Here is a 14358-nt window from a genome sequence, read left to right on the forward strand (position 1 = left end):
CCGGTTTCCACCCGCGCTGCGGTTCCGCCCCCCCGGGGCCCCGCGGGGGCTGATGGGAAATAGCCGCCCGCCCGGGGACCTGCCGCGACGGCGCTCGAGGCACCAAGCGGCAGCCGCGGGCACCAGGGCCCCGCACCGCCTCGGCGCAGGCTCTAACGCCAGCCCGCCCCTTGCAGAAGCGGCTCTGAGAGACCCCGCCTCGACGGTTTTCGAAAGGAGCTTTTCAGAGCGCGTTTCTCACAGAGAGGCTGCCGAGAGAGCACTGCCCAAGGAGCGCTCGGCCTCCCTACAGCGCTATTCTCCCACCGCGCTGAGTTTCCAGTGCAAAGCTCGCCTGCCTCCGAGACGTACGGGCCATTTGGTTTAAGGGGGGGAAAACAGCAGCAGCTAGTTTGCCTTGCAAAAAGGGGGAAAAAAAACCACCTTCCAAAAAATTACTTTTGCCTCATTTCAGCAAATGAATGATTACTAGCCATCCTCAAAGAAAGGCTGCTTTATCAAGGAATAACGACAAAGAAGAATGTCCAATAGGTTTTTACTTTCGGATAAAAAGCCAGCTCAGTCCCATAGCTGTATCAGATGTTAATGAAATGATCTGTTAAAATTCTGTCCCTGGTTTCCATTCTTAAATCTGTTGTTCCTCCGGAAGCCGCTGTCGCCTTGTCTGCCATTTCCAAACCTGGAGGATCCGTGGCCTGCCTCGTGCGGGTACTCCTCCAGCTCAGGCAATTCCTTTGCTACAGACAGTTGCCAGCGCCTGGTGTCCTGCCACTGCTCCTGAAACACGAGCAGCGTAAGAGACCCATGAGCCCGCAGGCGCAAACGTGCCGGTGTGCCCAAGCTACCCTACATTGTGAAAGGCAAAGGCATTTCCAGATGAATCCCACTCTCGCCAAAATAGGTCAGCAGATCCCTCAGGGAGGCAAGCATCAATCTTAACCTTCAAAAAACCCCACAGTTTGCAGTCCTGTGACAAAGGCTAGATAATCAAAGGGACGAGAGGGAGTAAAGACTACAGAGAACCAGTTAACTGTTGCTATTCTCAAATACACTAGGAAGGTCAAAACCCAGCGAGGCCAAAGTAGGTAGGATTTTCTTTAAGAAAACAATAAGGTAATAGGAGAACTAAAGGGACAAAGCCAGGCAGGACAGGTATTTTGTAAAGACTCTGCTGGTATTTCTGTGCAGTCTCCTTGTAAAATCACAAACTAGCCTGTGACAATGTAATCACCATGTATTTGACTAATGTATCACCCCCCAAAGGCTCCAAAAGCAAATTCTGAACATAAAAACATACCTGTATGTGACTCAGTTCATCAACAGGGATATCAAAGCACACGCCCTATACATGAAAAAGACAGGCATTTGTTTTCCAAAAATATAAGAGAGACGCAAAACCAAAACTCCAGACAGGCAGCACCTGAAACATTGCTCATAAATGCTAGGAACAGAAACCAGAAGCAGCAGAATGCATGCTCTTTTGGGGGAAGCTTTTCACAAGCTGCAGAAAGAGCAGTTAAAACTCTAAAGCTCATGACAAAATGCAGACCCAGAGGCCGTGTGCTGCCAGCAGCACTGCCTGCAGTCAGCCCGCCTGTTCAAAGACAAGACAGGCTTCTGCAGCAGCACACGACCTCGGCAAGCACATCTGCACAGGACACAAACGCCAGACATGTCAAGAGCCAGGCTGACAATAAAGCGAATACTGCACTGATCAGGCCAGGCTGTCAGTCACGGCTCTGCTTTGCTGATGTCCTTTCAGCACAATGGCAGGCAGTGTTACTGTGAGTTTACAGTGAAAGAATAAAGGTTCCAACAACCACTTCTACTAAACACATTATTCTGATGTGCATCATTTAGGAGCAATGTCTTCATTCAAGCAAATGCCTTAACACTCAGCTAGCTTCAACGCATTTTTGTATAGTGTAAAAATAGCAGTTAAAGGGTGTCATGCGATACATTAGCATTTCATGTGAAGGAGAAATGAGATGGAGTAGGGATGGAGTGAGACAACATTTCCACACTGGAACTTCAGAACTCTCATCTCAGTCACTGCATAAAGTGACCGTGTACACACACACACAGACACAGACACATCCCTCCTTCCCCAAGGTTGTGCCATCTTACCATCTTCCCCTTGAGGAAACGCATTGCGGATATTTTAGCATCTACTTCTTCACCAAGCTGTTCTTTTAGTGCTCGCCAGGCATAGCTCATGGTACGCATCTCTATCGAGCACTGTAACACCATCGTCACAAAGCCCTTAAGGAGCAACAAACAGAGAAATACATTTACAACAGAAGACTAAACTTGGTTGAACAGTCTGTAACCCATTAACTGTTATGAACTATGTAATAATTTACAATTGTAATGCAGTACTTAATCCTAAGAAATCGGCTTCCCAGGAGTGAGGCAACTAAAAGCCTCCAAAGCAGCTGAAGATATCCATCCAACCTAAGAATGTCCATCAATATAAAGGCCAATAGCATTTCTGTATTTTAGCCAGAAGCAGAGTTCAGTACATTAAGAAAGTAATAGCTGGAAAAAAAGTAAAGTTAAACTGATATGAGGAAGGACAGTCCAATCACCATAGTGTTTCCAAAACTGTTACCACACAGAAAATGGAAGAGTAGTACTTTTCCTTTAATGTCTTTCAAGTCAGATAATCACATGCTAGGCTTACTAGAAATATGCAGAAATAAAGATGCTTCCTGGGAAGGGAACTACAACAACAGCAAGAACCAAAGTATCAGCTTGTGAAATTTCATTAACTGAGGCCTCTTAGAGCAAAGTCTTCTCTCACCTACACCTTTGGAGCAATTCTTTTAACACTCATCATAAGAAAATTTACCAACTGACTTCAAGTTTCTCTGTTTCCTACAAAATGCCAGTACGATCTCATTTCAGTTAAGGAACTAGACACAAACTGGAAGTTGGAGACAACAGTTACTTGGAAACCACAGAACAAGATGCCACACTTGGACTGGACTCAAGTCGTCCATTTATCCGCTCTTGTGAACACAGATAAAACGTTACTTACCGCAGTTGAGTTGAGTAAGGAGCGCTGCTGAATGGAAGATGCCCCAGAAATATGAGCTAGAGCTGCAGCCAGGGCATCAATCGCCCCTTTTTCCTCTATTAGCTCTTGAGCTGACTGTCGGAAGTAGTCTACTGCAGAAGGAGGAACGGAATCCAAAAACCTAATGTTGAAAACAAAGGCTTGAGAGATCAGCATGCCAAAGGCCAGTGTGAAGTGCAGTCATGTACAAGACACAACAAACATTTCAGAAAATTTTCAAGACTATTTACCTCTAAAAACTTTGGATGTAATGTTAGCGCTTCAATTACCACTCATCTAACTCAACGCTTTCAAGGATGCTGAATACCCACTTACTTTGATCGTTAAACCAGGCCTCAAGGATGTGTGCAAAGCTGAGGACACACAAGACATTTGAGAGCTCTGATAACAACATTCAAGGGGAGGATCTAAAATATCAGCATTTTTAAGGCCATGCCCAAGGATCCACAAAAAAGTTGTCAGCAGATCTGAGAATCCCTTGCTTTTACTTCACAAGGAAGAGAAGTAAACCGCTACAACGCCACTACAGACTGAGGCAAGGCATTTCCTGCTCTCAGTAAAAGCTGATTAAATTGGTTATTTCTGGAAGAGGGAATGAGAACAAGCTGGAAAACTGAGAACAGCTTTCTGTTTTCCAGCAGCTCTTGGATGCTATCTTTGGTATACCATCACCTCCCACCACTCCTACATACAGCATGGGGTGAACCCAACACCAAGCCCATGATCATCTTCAGACTGGCCAAATTTGCAGTAACTATAGTTTGAGAGCTCTGTCAATGCCATTTCTACCAATCAGGCAGCAAATGTAATTGGAGCTGTATGGAGTAAAAGAGGAGAACATCCCTGACAATAAAATCATACAAAAAAGCACAGGGTGGGGCTACAGCACACTCACTAGTGTAGTGCAACTCCTCATTATACTAAACGTTGCTCTTTAAACACTGCCACTGTGTCATCTGAGAGGAGGAGATCACCTTCCCCATATGACAGCAATTTCCTATTCTGCTACTGACAATTAATTTCTTCTGTTGTAAATGAAGGTTTATTTTTAGCAAGAATTTAGAAAACTATGTTCTGTGAAAAGGGTTCAAGAATGCACAGGTTTATTGCTATTATCTTATGAAAATTAATCTGTGTCTACATGTGAAGCAACTGACTTTTACAACACAGGCAAAGACCTGCTTGCCTACAGGCCTGACTCCTTAAAACTGCATTTATAATGTTGCTGGTAAGAGCTCTAGACAACTTTTAAGGAACTTACTTTTTGGCGTCACTACTTGAAGCTTTAATTATCTCTGTGGCAGAAGGAACACCTATACGCTTAAATGTAATCCCCTGAAATAAAAATAAATAAATAAATAATAGCAGATAAAGTATTTTCAGCACTCTACAACTCAACCCTATCTGAGCAACATTTCTAAGACCTCTATTCACTTGGTGTTCACTAGAATACCAGCAGTCTTTATTCAAATGAAGTTAGTTTTAAGCTAGAATAAAGCCATTTTTTTGACTTTTTTTTTTTTTTTTTTTTTTTTTTTAAGTTCCTGCCTTTGTTAACCTGGAACCACTTTGTATCAATTAAAGTGCAGATTGTAATGAAAGGCATGGTCCCTTCCCTACATTCCTGTGACTACCTCTGTGCTGACACTAACAGAGTAGTGCCATCATGGGAAAACTCATGATAAATCAGAATGGGTCGATACAAAAAGCATTTATAAATGCTCACCTAAAATCAACATTTGCAGCCTGTCCATTTCCATACTGGACTCATGGAGCTACAAGCAGCCCACAGGTGCAAATTCTAAGAGAGCAGGAGTGAAATAATTTAATTAAACGCAGATCTAAGGTAGAACTCACCGCTTTGTGCTCCACCTGTCTCAGCAGGTCTTCTTCTCTTCTCTGATAGAAACAAATACAGATCCCAGTCCGGCCAGCTCGACCCGTGCGTCCAGAACGATGGATGTAGGAATCAACATCCTTCAGAAATTCAGATTAACACAAGAAAGTCTTATGTCAGTTAACACTGTTGATATTTACACATTGTAAGAGAGAGAAAATACAACCTAATTCTAATTTAGAAGCCTAAAAAGTGATACATAAGGCTTCTATACCCAAACTTGTTACTACAAACACACCGCTGGAGATATGCTGTCTAGAGTTTAACAAACACTACTGATACACATTTTTGGAAGTAAAAAGATCCACTGAAGTTTCAAAAGAAGAAAAAGGTTACAGGAGTATTTTAGAACTGTTAGGAAACCCAGTCTAAACAATGTTCAGAAGGGATTCAGAAATACTGAAAGGATGTCAAAGCGAACTTAAGACTTTTCAGGGTAATGGAAAATAATCACTTTTACCTCAATTAGAGTTCAATATTTAAGAGCTTAACTGGAAAATTCTAGACATGCATTTACAGAAAATCCACTTCACTGGTAAATCAGAACATAATTCCAGTGAAAAAAAAAGCAATAACCCATTGTTCTGCCCCAAGAAAATAAATGACAATTTCAGTTTCCCTTAATGACTTACTTTTGGTGGTGAACACTGTACAACAAGGTCAACTTCAGGAATATCCAAACCACGGGCAGCTACGTTTGTTGCAATAAGAACTTCAAATGCACCATTTCTGAAGCCTTTTAATGTGATTTCTCTCTGTTTCTGTGGAATGTCACCATGCAATGACTGGGCATCCTGTCAATGAAACGAACCATTAAGATGTCATTTAACAAGAGAGTTTAATTCCAAAAGTGGGAAAACATTTTGCAACTAATAATACTTATGCAGATGATACCAAATGAATGCAGAACATCCTACTTTGGGGTTTGGTCCTTTTCTGGGCCAATAATACACAGCAGTAGTGGTTTTATAGAGATGTTATTATTTGTAATTAAACAGCAGACTGCGGAGTTTGCAGACAGCCATGCTGACAATGGCCTACTTTAGCTTTCCCTTCCACTGTAACAACTGGAAGTAACTTTACTTAAGCAATGGTTACAGAGAACTAATGAGAGACTTAGCTCCCTTCCCTGAAAAGCTTCACAGAAGCTGAAGCGAGGTTTTTAGGGCATAGCCAAACCCTAGTTGATCTGAACCACATTTATTTTTTATGGGACAGGAGGCAGAGCTCAAGAATTTGACAAGCAGAAAGGGCAGTCACAGGCTCAGAATTCAAACAAATAACAGGCTAAAGCAGAACTTACTAGCACAACGGAGTAACGCAGCATACTGACACAGAACACAAAGTCATTACTGGATTTAGTGCAGAAGCAGCAGGGCGAATAAAGATAGTTCCTGTAAGATTTTAACGTGGATGGTATATGATATTTATCAAATACTGAGCAAGATGTGCAGTTCCACCACTGCTCTTTTTCCATAGGCTTTTTTTGCTGTTTTTTTGTTGGAATTTTTTTTTTAGAAGAGCGATATTCAATAAGTACAGAGAACCTACGCAGTGTATCACATGAGGTCTGAACAAACTATTAAATATCTTTCCAAGGGCAACAAGACATTCAGTTCTACTGTATTAGGTGGGTTATCCTGAATATTGACTGTTCAAAGGATAAATGTTGCCAAGAGACAGGAATCCAAAGAGCCCGCTAATATGAGATGAAACATGCACATCGTACTAGTTCCTGTTTCTCAACAGTATTATTATTTTCCGGTTGTTCAGTGTAAGCTGTGTATTTTCCTTTGATCCTGTTCTGCATGATTTTACAGCCAAAGGAATAATTTCACAATCACAGTCGAGAGCATATTTTAATCGCAAAACTCCACTTTTAGGCACAGCTTTCAGAAGTCTTAATTAAAAAAATAAGTAAAAAAGAAGACAGACAAACACCTTCATCCATGTGGCTGCAACCTCCTACTCCTTCCAGGACATTCAAACCTGAACACCCACAACTGCAGCTCTCCATTTGGACCCCAGTACCTGTTTGAGCGAAGCATTCAAAGCCAGTTCATTTGCTTCCTTTTTGGTCTCGCAAAAGACAATGGTTCTCCCGTGGCTGCCACTGTAGACTTGAATGATATCGCCAAGAACCGCTGCTCTCTGAGACCAGCGACACTGGATAGCCAAGTGCTGTTTGGGAAAGAAAGAAGATAAGCTTCTATGGTAAATTTAAGCCATGCACAGGACAGAAACTAAAGTCAGGTCGTGGGGGGTGGGGGGAACAGTTGTAAAATATATCTAAAAACATTAATTGCAAACTACTGCCCTTGGTGAAAGCTTTTCTTTAAAAACTCATCTGTCAATTGAGAAAATCCACTTCACACCCGCATTTGGAAAGTCAGATGCAGAAGCCGTGTCACTCGGACCATATCCTCCCAGGACCTGCACTGCTTTACAGCAGAATCACTCACTTCCACAGTTGTGGCAGTCCTTTGAGTCTTCTTTCCAACCAGGTCAATTTGTTCATATTCATCTTTCATGTATTTTTTCGCTACATCATATACCCAACGTGGACAAGTTGCAGAAAACAGCAGCGTCTGGGGGTTGTCCTCAGAACCTGGAAGGAAAGGCCATCACTATCAATCATCGCCAACTGCAGCACGAAAACTTGGAAGTAACAGAAACGTTTTTACTACTCTTTACACATCAAAAGCAAAATTAACAGTAATCTGAACTGGACCGAGCTGAATCCTTCACTCTGCCTGAAGAGAAATGCAAGATACATTTCTAGATCTTCAGCTAAATAAGTTTTGGATCGTGCCTGAAGTCCTTTTACACACCTGAAAGGACTCTGGCTCAATCTCTCCATGCTCTGTGTTCCAACACTAACTAGCAGCTGTAAATTGTGCAGCTGCATGCAAAAGAAAAAGGCAGGCCACAAAGTATACTTTCCAAATCCTGGGGAAGAATTAGAAAACACGATGGACTACTCCACCTTCAACCCTCTGTCCTTTCTTCATTTTCATCCTAGACAGAAATTCTCTAACAAAAATGGGAGTAGAAAGAATCCTGACTGGTTTATCACTTTTTATAGCATGAGCACAGTACATTTAATTTTAGAGTGTTACACGGAGATGATGTATCACCCCAAGTAAGAATAGTTTAATAAACAGTACCGTTTTAAAAAAATGTAGCCTATTTCCACAGCTCCTCAGGATCAAACAAACACACATTGCAAAAGAGAGAGCGCTTATTATTCCCTAGCATTTATTTTCCAGTTATGAAGAACACAGAACTTTCAAGATTGAATATTATAACTCTTCCAAAACCTATGCAGATTTCACTTTTTAGTAGAATATCTACACTTTTTCACTGTCCAAAGACCAGCTCTGCAGAAACATGGAGAACCTAACAGTCTCTTCACTAAGTAATGATATAAGTGGCTGTACTAGGTCAAACAGAAGGTCCATCAAGCTCATACCCTCTTTCTAACAGCAGTCAAGCGTATTTAAGATGTGGAGAAATTGCCAGTTGCCAGCTTTCTGTGGCTTAGGGACTTCCAGAGCCAGAAGTGCTCTGGAAGAATTGCTTTTAGTAGTCCTTGATATTTCTACTTCCATTAATTCATCAAGTCACTTTTTGAAACTTTTGGCATTAGTACAATGTGAAAGGAATTTCACAACATTATGAGAATAACAACCTCCTTCTGTTCTGAAGGAACACTGAATGCCCACTACATCAGAAAAGAGCAAATATTTCCTAGTCATCCTCTTTGTGTGAATGTCAGTGCACAGACTCATGGTATTCTAATCATACTCCCAGTCACCTCTTCTAGGATGAAGAACAAGAACATTAGGGTTTTTTTTTTCCCTCCCTTCCAGAGATGCCATTCCAGCCCTCTGTCCATCTGTCACCTTCCTCTCAACCTTCTCCAGTTTTAATTTACCCTTTTCTGAGATCGGATACTAGCACTGCACAAAGGACTCAGTGGGGATGCACAAGCAGTTTTCAGAGTGGCATAATTCTGTTTTCTACATTGTCCCCTATTCCTTTCCTGATGCCAGAATTTACCTTTTTTATAAGCAAATCCTAAGATTTCTTCTACTTGTTCAGCAAAGCCCATGTCCAACATGTGATCAACTTCATCCAAAACAACATGCTTTACAGTAGAAAGATCCAGCTTGCTATTTTGAATGTGGTCTTTGATCCGTCCTGGAGTTCCCACTAAAACATCAATGCCACTTTTGAGGAGATCAACTGGAAGACAGAAAGGCAAGGACTGTGTCAATATGCTAAGAGACAACAAGGCTGGTAAAATGCTCCCAGGACAGAGTAACACTTCTAATTTTACAACAAAAAAGCTATTGTCCTTCACTTTCACCTCTAAATAAAGGACTAAGTCCAGTTTGGGTAACAAACAAGCAAGTCCAGCAGTGGTCCAAGCTATTCTGTCAGGAATATTAGCTAAACTACAAGCAAGGACACTGCAAGATACTTTGAATTCCAAGCGGCAATCAGCTGCATTAGAAAACTCCAGAGCTTTATCACAGAAAAAGTTTCAATTTTCCAGATAAATTCTTTCTTTTTCTCATCTACCTGGAGACAGAGAAGGACACACTCACATACAGAGTTCTCTTTTTCCCTGGACAGTCATCTAGTCTCAGTATATGTTCACTAACAAAACACATCCATTAAAAAAAAAACCACACACACAAAAAAACACAAAAAACAAGAGAATCAGTCACTTTGCAGATCTACAACCGTTCTTTTGAACAGAGATTTACTGGAACTAAAATAATTCAATCCAGGCTGTGCGTTTCCTTTAAAAACAATGCCACAAATCCTGACTGAAGTGAAACTCTGAGGGAATAAAAGTCAGTTTTATTCCTGGAATGCTTTTGGAGAATGTCAACTCAGACCCAGCAGTAACTCCTTAGGATTTACTTACACTGAGCTTTATACGGCGTTCCTCCATAAAAGCAAGCCACTGAAAGTTTCCTTGTGAGATTCTGGAAATCTCTGGCTACCTGAATGGCCAGTTCCCTGGTTGGAACAAGAACCAGCACCTGGAGAGAGTGAGGAGAGACAGAAATACAGCTGTGCTCACGAGGGAGTGAGGAGGAGAGGCTTTACTTCACGTCAAACAGGGGAGCAGCGCTGCAGAACTGCCCTGGGTTTTTGCCTGTCCCTTTCAGTTCTTGTCAGTTTGCAATCCCATTTTATACCCTGGTTGCAGAGGGACCCAAGCAGCCCCCCATCGCAGTAACACTTCCCACCACCTGGAACCTGCACATCACAGCCCCATAGCTAGCGAGAGCAAACAGAACAGTGCTGCAGACAGCTGAGATGCAGAACAGAGATGGATTTTCTTAACTCTAATGCCAGATAAAACAGAAGCTTCAGGAACACTACTAAGGACAATGAAAGTGCAGTTCAGTGTTAAAGAACAGGAAGAATCACTAAACAGTTTGGAGTAGCAAGATCTGAAAAGACATACAGCGTGAAGCACTCCAGGCATGCATCCTCCTTCTCCACCTAGCTGCCCTCCTCCAATGCATTTCCTTCCCCTTCCTCCCCCCCCCATTCTCTTTTAAGAACAAAATGATAAATTAACAGCTGTCTTGTTTCCTAGCAATCTTTCAGACACTAATATTAACTTTAGAAACAACACAACTTTAAGATAGAAGGACGGAATGGGGAGCAAATCTGCAGACGCAACACAGTTTGCCAGTATAATGACAAATATACACACTTCAGTGGTGTAAGAATCTGGTATCTGATCAGTTTGATCTCATACTTCAGCCAAAATGTAAACACCACTTGCATCCACTAAGTTGAGTCATTGAGGCATGGTGGTGGAGGGTGAAAAAACCCAAATCAAAGCCTCCACCACCATTCCATCACCACGACATTTATAGCCTCAGGTCACTGTGGTTGTTTCTGACAAGTCCGGCTGACTCAACCGCTCCATGATGGGAGGCAGGAGATCAAACCCTGAAGCCACATGCTAACTTCCTGCAGATACCAGTCTGACACCAGCTACTACTACAGCGCCCTGGTCGTTCTCCTAAACGTGGTCACAAGAAACCCTACATGTGAAACCTGCTATCACTGGGATGCTGCAAAACCTTTGTAACATTGTAGCTCCCTATCTGGGGGAACGTGTTCAGCACTACAAACAGCAATCAAGGGGAAAGAAATCCCAAGCAAAGTCCCTAATGCAATTATAAAAGCACTTTAAAACCACCATATTCAAAGGTTTTGTTGTTAACCCTTAAGTGCGTATGTTACTTTTGGTGCACGGCCTCTTCTCCCATCATGTGAGACGCTCTGAAGTTTTTCAACCAGTGGAATAGCAAAAGAAAAGGTCTTCCCGGTTCCCGTTCGAGCTTGAGCAATTAGGTCTTTGCCGTTGTATATGGGCTGAAAAGTCTTCACTTGCACAGGGAACAGGTATTTTACACCTCGAGCTGCAAGATAATCCAGAAAGGTTTCATGAAAGGGTGCTAAATCCTCTGCAAGCTAAACAAACAATTAAAAGTCCTCATATATAACTAGCGCAAGTATGTAAGGCACATCATGTGAAATCCTGTACAGAACAGCAGGTGCAAGTTAGAAAAAATACTCACCAGTTTGTTTTCACTCCTACTGTGGGTCAGAAAGTATTCCCCCAAACACACAACTGAGTACTCACAATGAAATACAGCTTTCCCTCCCCCTCGCCCCCAAGTTTGGCATAAAACAGAAGAGGAAAAAAGTTTTTTTTCTGAAACAACTCAAAATTGTTATAGTTTGGTTTTGGGGGCAGGGGAGGAGGTCAGCATGTTTAAGACATTTTAAAACTTAGAAAAGAGAGATTTTACACAATGCAAGCAAAATAATCCATCCAAGTGAAACTTCTGAGCAAGAAAAATGTAAAGCAATATATAGAATTTTGTCTGAGGAACAAGAATTGTATAACTTCCCAATATACAGAGCAATGAAAACCCTACAGTGGTTACTTTCACAAACAAAACTAATCTAGAAGAGAGATGAAAATGCCAGAAGTATGAGAATAATCGGAGACAACCTGCTCACAGGAGCCAAATAATCCTCATATATGAAACACAGCTTAGTGATGGCACTAGAAATTGAACAAATCAGAAACTCTGCTCCTACTAGTAACAGCAGGTTCTTTGAATGGCTCATGTGCATATTCTTACCCCATAATAAATACAAGATGATTTAGGCCAATTTACCCTTGGCTTCACTCTGCTTGTATGGTTAACAGTGCAGTGCAATTCTGGACAAACATCTCTATAAATTTATTTTGCTACATTAACTTACCTTTGAGAAGGTTGATGGTGTTTTGGGAAAGAGGAAAGTTGGAGAAGGCGCCTTCTCTTGCTTCTTCTGTCAGCTCCTAACAGAATAAAACAAAACAACTTATTAGTCCTGAAAGATCAAATAGCTTACCCTACATCGCTGCACTCAGCACCCGCAGAAGCACAGCTGTGCACGTGCTCTATCACCAGTTTCAGCAGCTATCTCCTATTTCAAGAAAAAGGAAACCTTTACGATGAAGGCACTTCACAAACAAAAACATCATCAGAGCATAAGGAGGTAACTTTAATCCAGCAACTTTGTTTTAGAGGACAAAAAACAGTGATGCAGGCTGCACCAGTCATAGCGTAACACAGATTCCCACAGGGGAGCTCTGTTTTTACACTAGTCTGAACTCTGCGCTGCCAGAGCTTCCGGCCCTTGTTACTTGCACTGACTTGTTCCAGCCATCCTACTGCTGCCTCATCTCTGAGTCAGATGTATTTCCATGGGTCTTAAACCCATGGCAAATGAACGGGAACAACTGCCCCTTCTGTTCGACAGCATCTCATCCTAGCATGCACATATGCTTGGCAAGTTAGGAAAGAGGAACTGTTTGCTAGAAATCCTAACTGGACTCCACTGAGATTATTAGAACACTGTTTTTCATAGCAAAATATATCTGGTGCCAGAATTCACTATGCAAAGCAGAAATTTTCTGGTAAACAGAACCTTCTCAGTGCATCGCACAAGTAACTTTTGAACTTTGCACAGAGCTACCATTAGATACTTAAAACTCACTATTTAGCTTCTACTTCAAAGACCAGAGAGATCACATCATTATACCCAATATACAAAAAGCACTCTCCTGATTCACGTTTCCAACTCAAATGCAACAGAGGAAACTACTCATACAAGGCCTTATACAGAGGATGGACAAGCTACGGGGCCTCTCCCACACGTGTTCAAGGCTAAGGGGCTCTAGAAGCTCCAAATCTGGGCAGGGAGGTTTCCCGGAGCAGGATGCAGAGGAGAGCCACTAGCTTCCTTTCTAGGGCACCTTTGCAAATACTTCTTTAAAGAGCCTGCTGGGAGAGAAAGCAGAGTCACCGCACAAAGTGCTCCGGGTTCCTGACACGGTGACGGCCCAGGCCATCAGGGAGAAACCCCCGCGCTGCAGGACAAGCGGCTACATGAGGATCAGCTAACGCATTAAAAACCGCTCCCAACTGCCTGGCATTTACGGCAAGGCACGAAGCAGCACAGGAGAGCAGGGACGGCCAGCACGTGCTGCTCCACGGGCTGCTGTAACTTAGTCACCCGCCTGCAGCTTGGGCGGCAAAGGGCGAGACAGGGCTTCCTTCCGCTGATGCCCAGCGCTCCTCCGCTCGGAATTAATGCGGGGCAGCGGAAAACGCTGCCCACGACCGTGACCTAGCGCTACGGCAGGCCCCGCACTGCAGGCTTACACAGCAGCACGTTCATTAGTGCCATGACTTAAGACAAGGGCTCCGCGGGCAGAAGCGTCGCTACCTCCTCCGCGTCGCCGTGGCCCTGGCCCTTCGGGGGGGCCCCGCCGTTGCTGAGGGCAGACTCTGCCTTCGCCGCACGCTGCGCGCCGCTCGGGTCGCCCCCAGCCTCGCCGTCGTGCTTCGCCTTGCTTTTTTTGGTCTTTTTGGGCTTGGGCGGCCCCACGCCGTCCTCGCCCAGGCCGCTCTCCTCCGGCTGCGGCTGCTCGTCCTCGGCCGCGCCGCGCCGCTTCAGCTTGCCGCGGCGCTTGAGCTTCTTCTCTTGGCTCTCCTCCTTCTCCTGCGGGAGGCAGCGGCGGTTAGGCGGGCACCGTGCACCCCCCCCCCCCCCAACCGCCGCCCCGCGACCGTTAAACCGCCCGCAGGGCCGCGCGGCGCCCCACAAAATGGCCGCCCCGCCGCGGCGGCACGTGGCGGCGGCGCCCGCCCGCCCGCTGCCCGCTACCTTCGGCTTCCTGCGGCGGCCGCGGCGCGGCGCCTCCTCGGCGGCCGGCGCCTGCGGCTCGGCGGGGCTGGCGGCGGGGCCGGCGGCGGGCATGGCGGCGGGCTGCTCGCGGTGG

At 44.0% G+C, this 14358-nt stretch overlaps 1 protein-coding gene across 1 annotated transcript; it reads right to left on the reverse strand.

Annotated features, from left to right (window-relative positions):
• Window positions 1-518: 518 nt before the first annotated feature.
• LOC106486939 (nucleolar RNA helicase 2-like) lies at window positions 519-14338 on the reverse strand. Its single transcript, XM_067299743.1, has 15 exons — window positions 14244-14338; window positions 13803-14078; window positions 12294-12369; window positions 11259-11437; window positions 9916-10033; window positions 9039-9224; window positions 7439-7584; window positions 7008-7157; window positions 5609-5770; window positions 4937-5056; window positions 4341-4414; window positions 3041-3200; window positions 2128-2262; window positions 1298-1342; window positions 519-777 (listed from the first exon to the last, which is right to left on the reverse strand). Exons 1-15 carry the CDS (start codon window positions 14334-14336, stop codon window positions 583-585), a joined length of 2115 nt encoding a protein of 704 aa, XP_067155844.1. The 5' UTR covers window positions 14337-14338; the 3' UTR covers window positions 519-582.
• Between the last annotated feature and the right edge of the window lie 20 nt (window positions 14339-14358).

The sequence above is a fragment of the Apteryx mantelli genome, chromosome 7 (genome assembly GCF_036417845.1).
Source record: "Apteryx mantelli isolate bAptMan1 chromosome 7, bAptMan1.hap1, whole genome shotgun sequence".
In the NCBI taxonomy this organism is placed as follows: Eukaryota; Metazoa; Chordata; class Aves; order Apterygiformes; family Apterygidae; genus Apteryx; species Apteryx mantelli.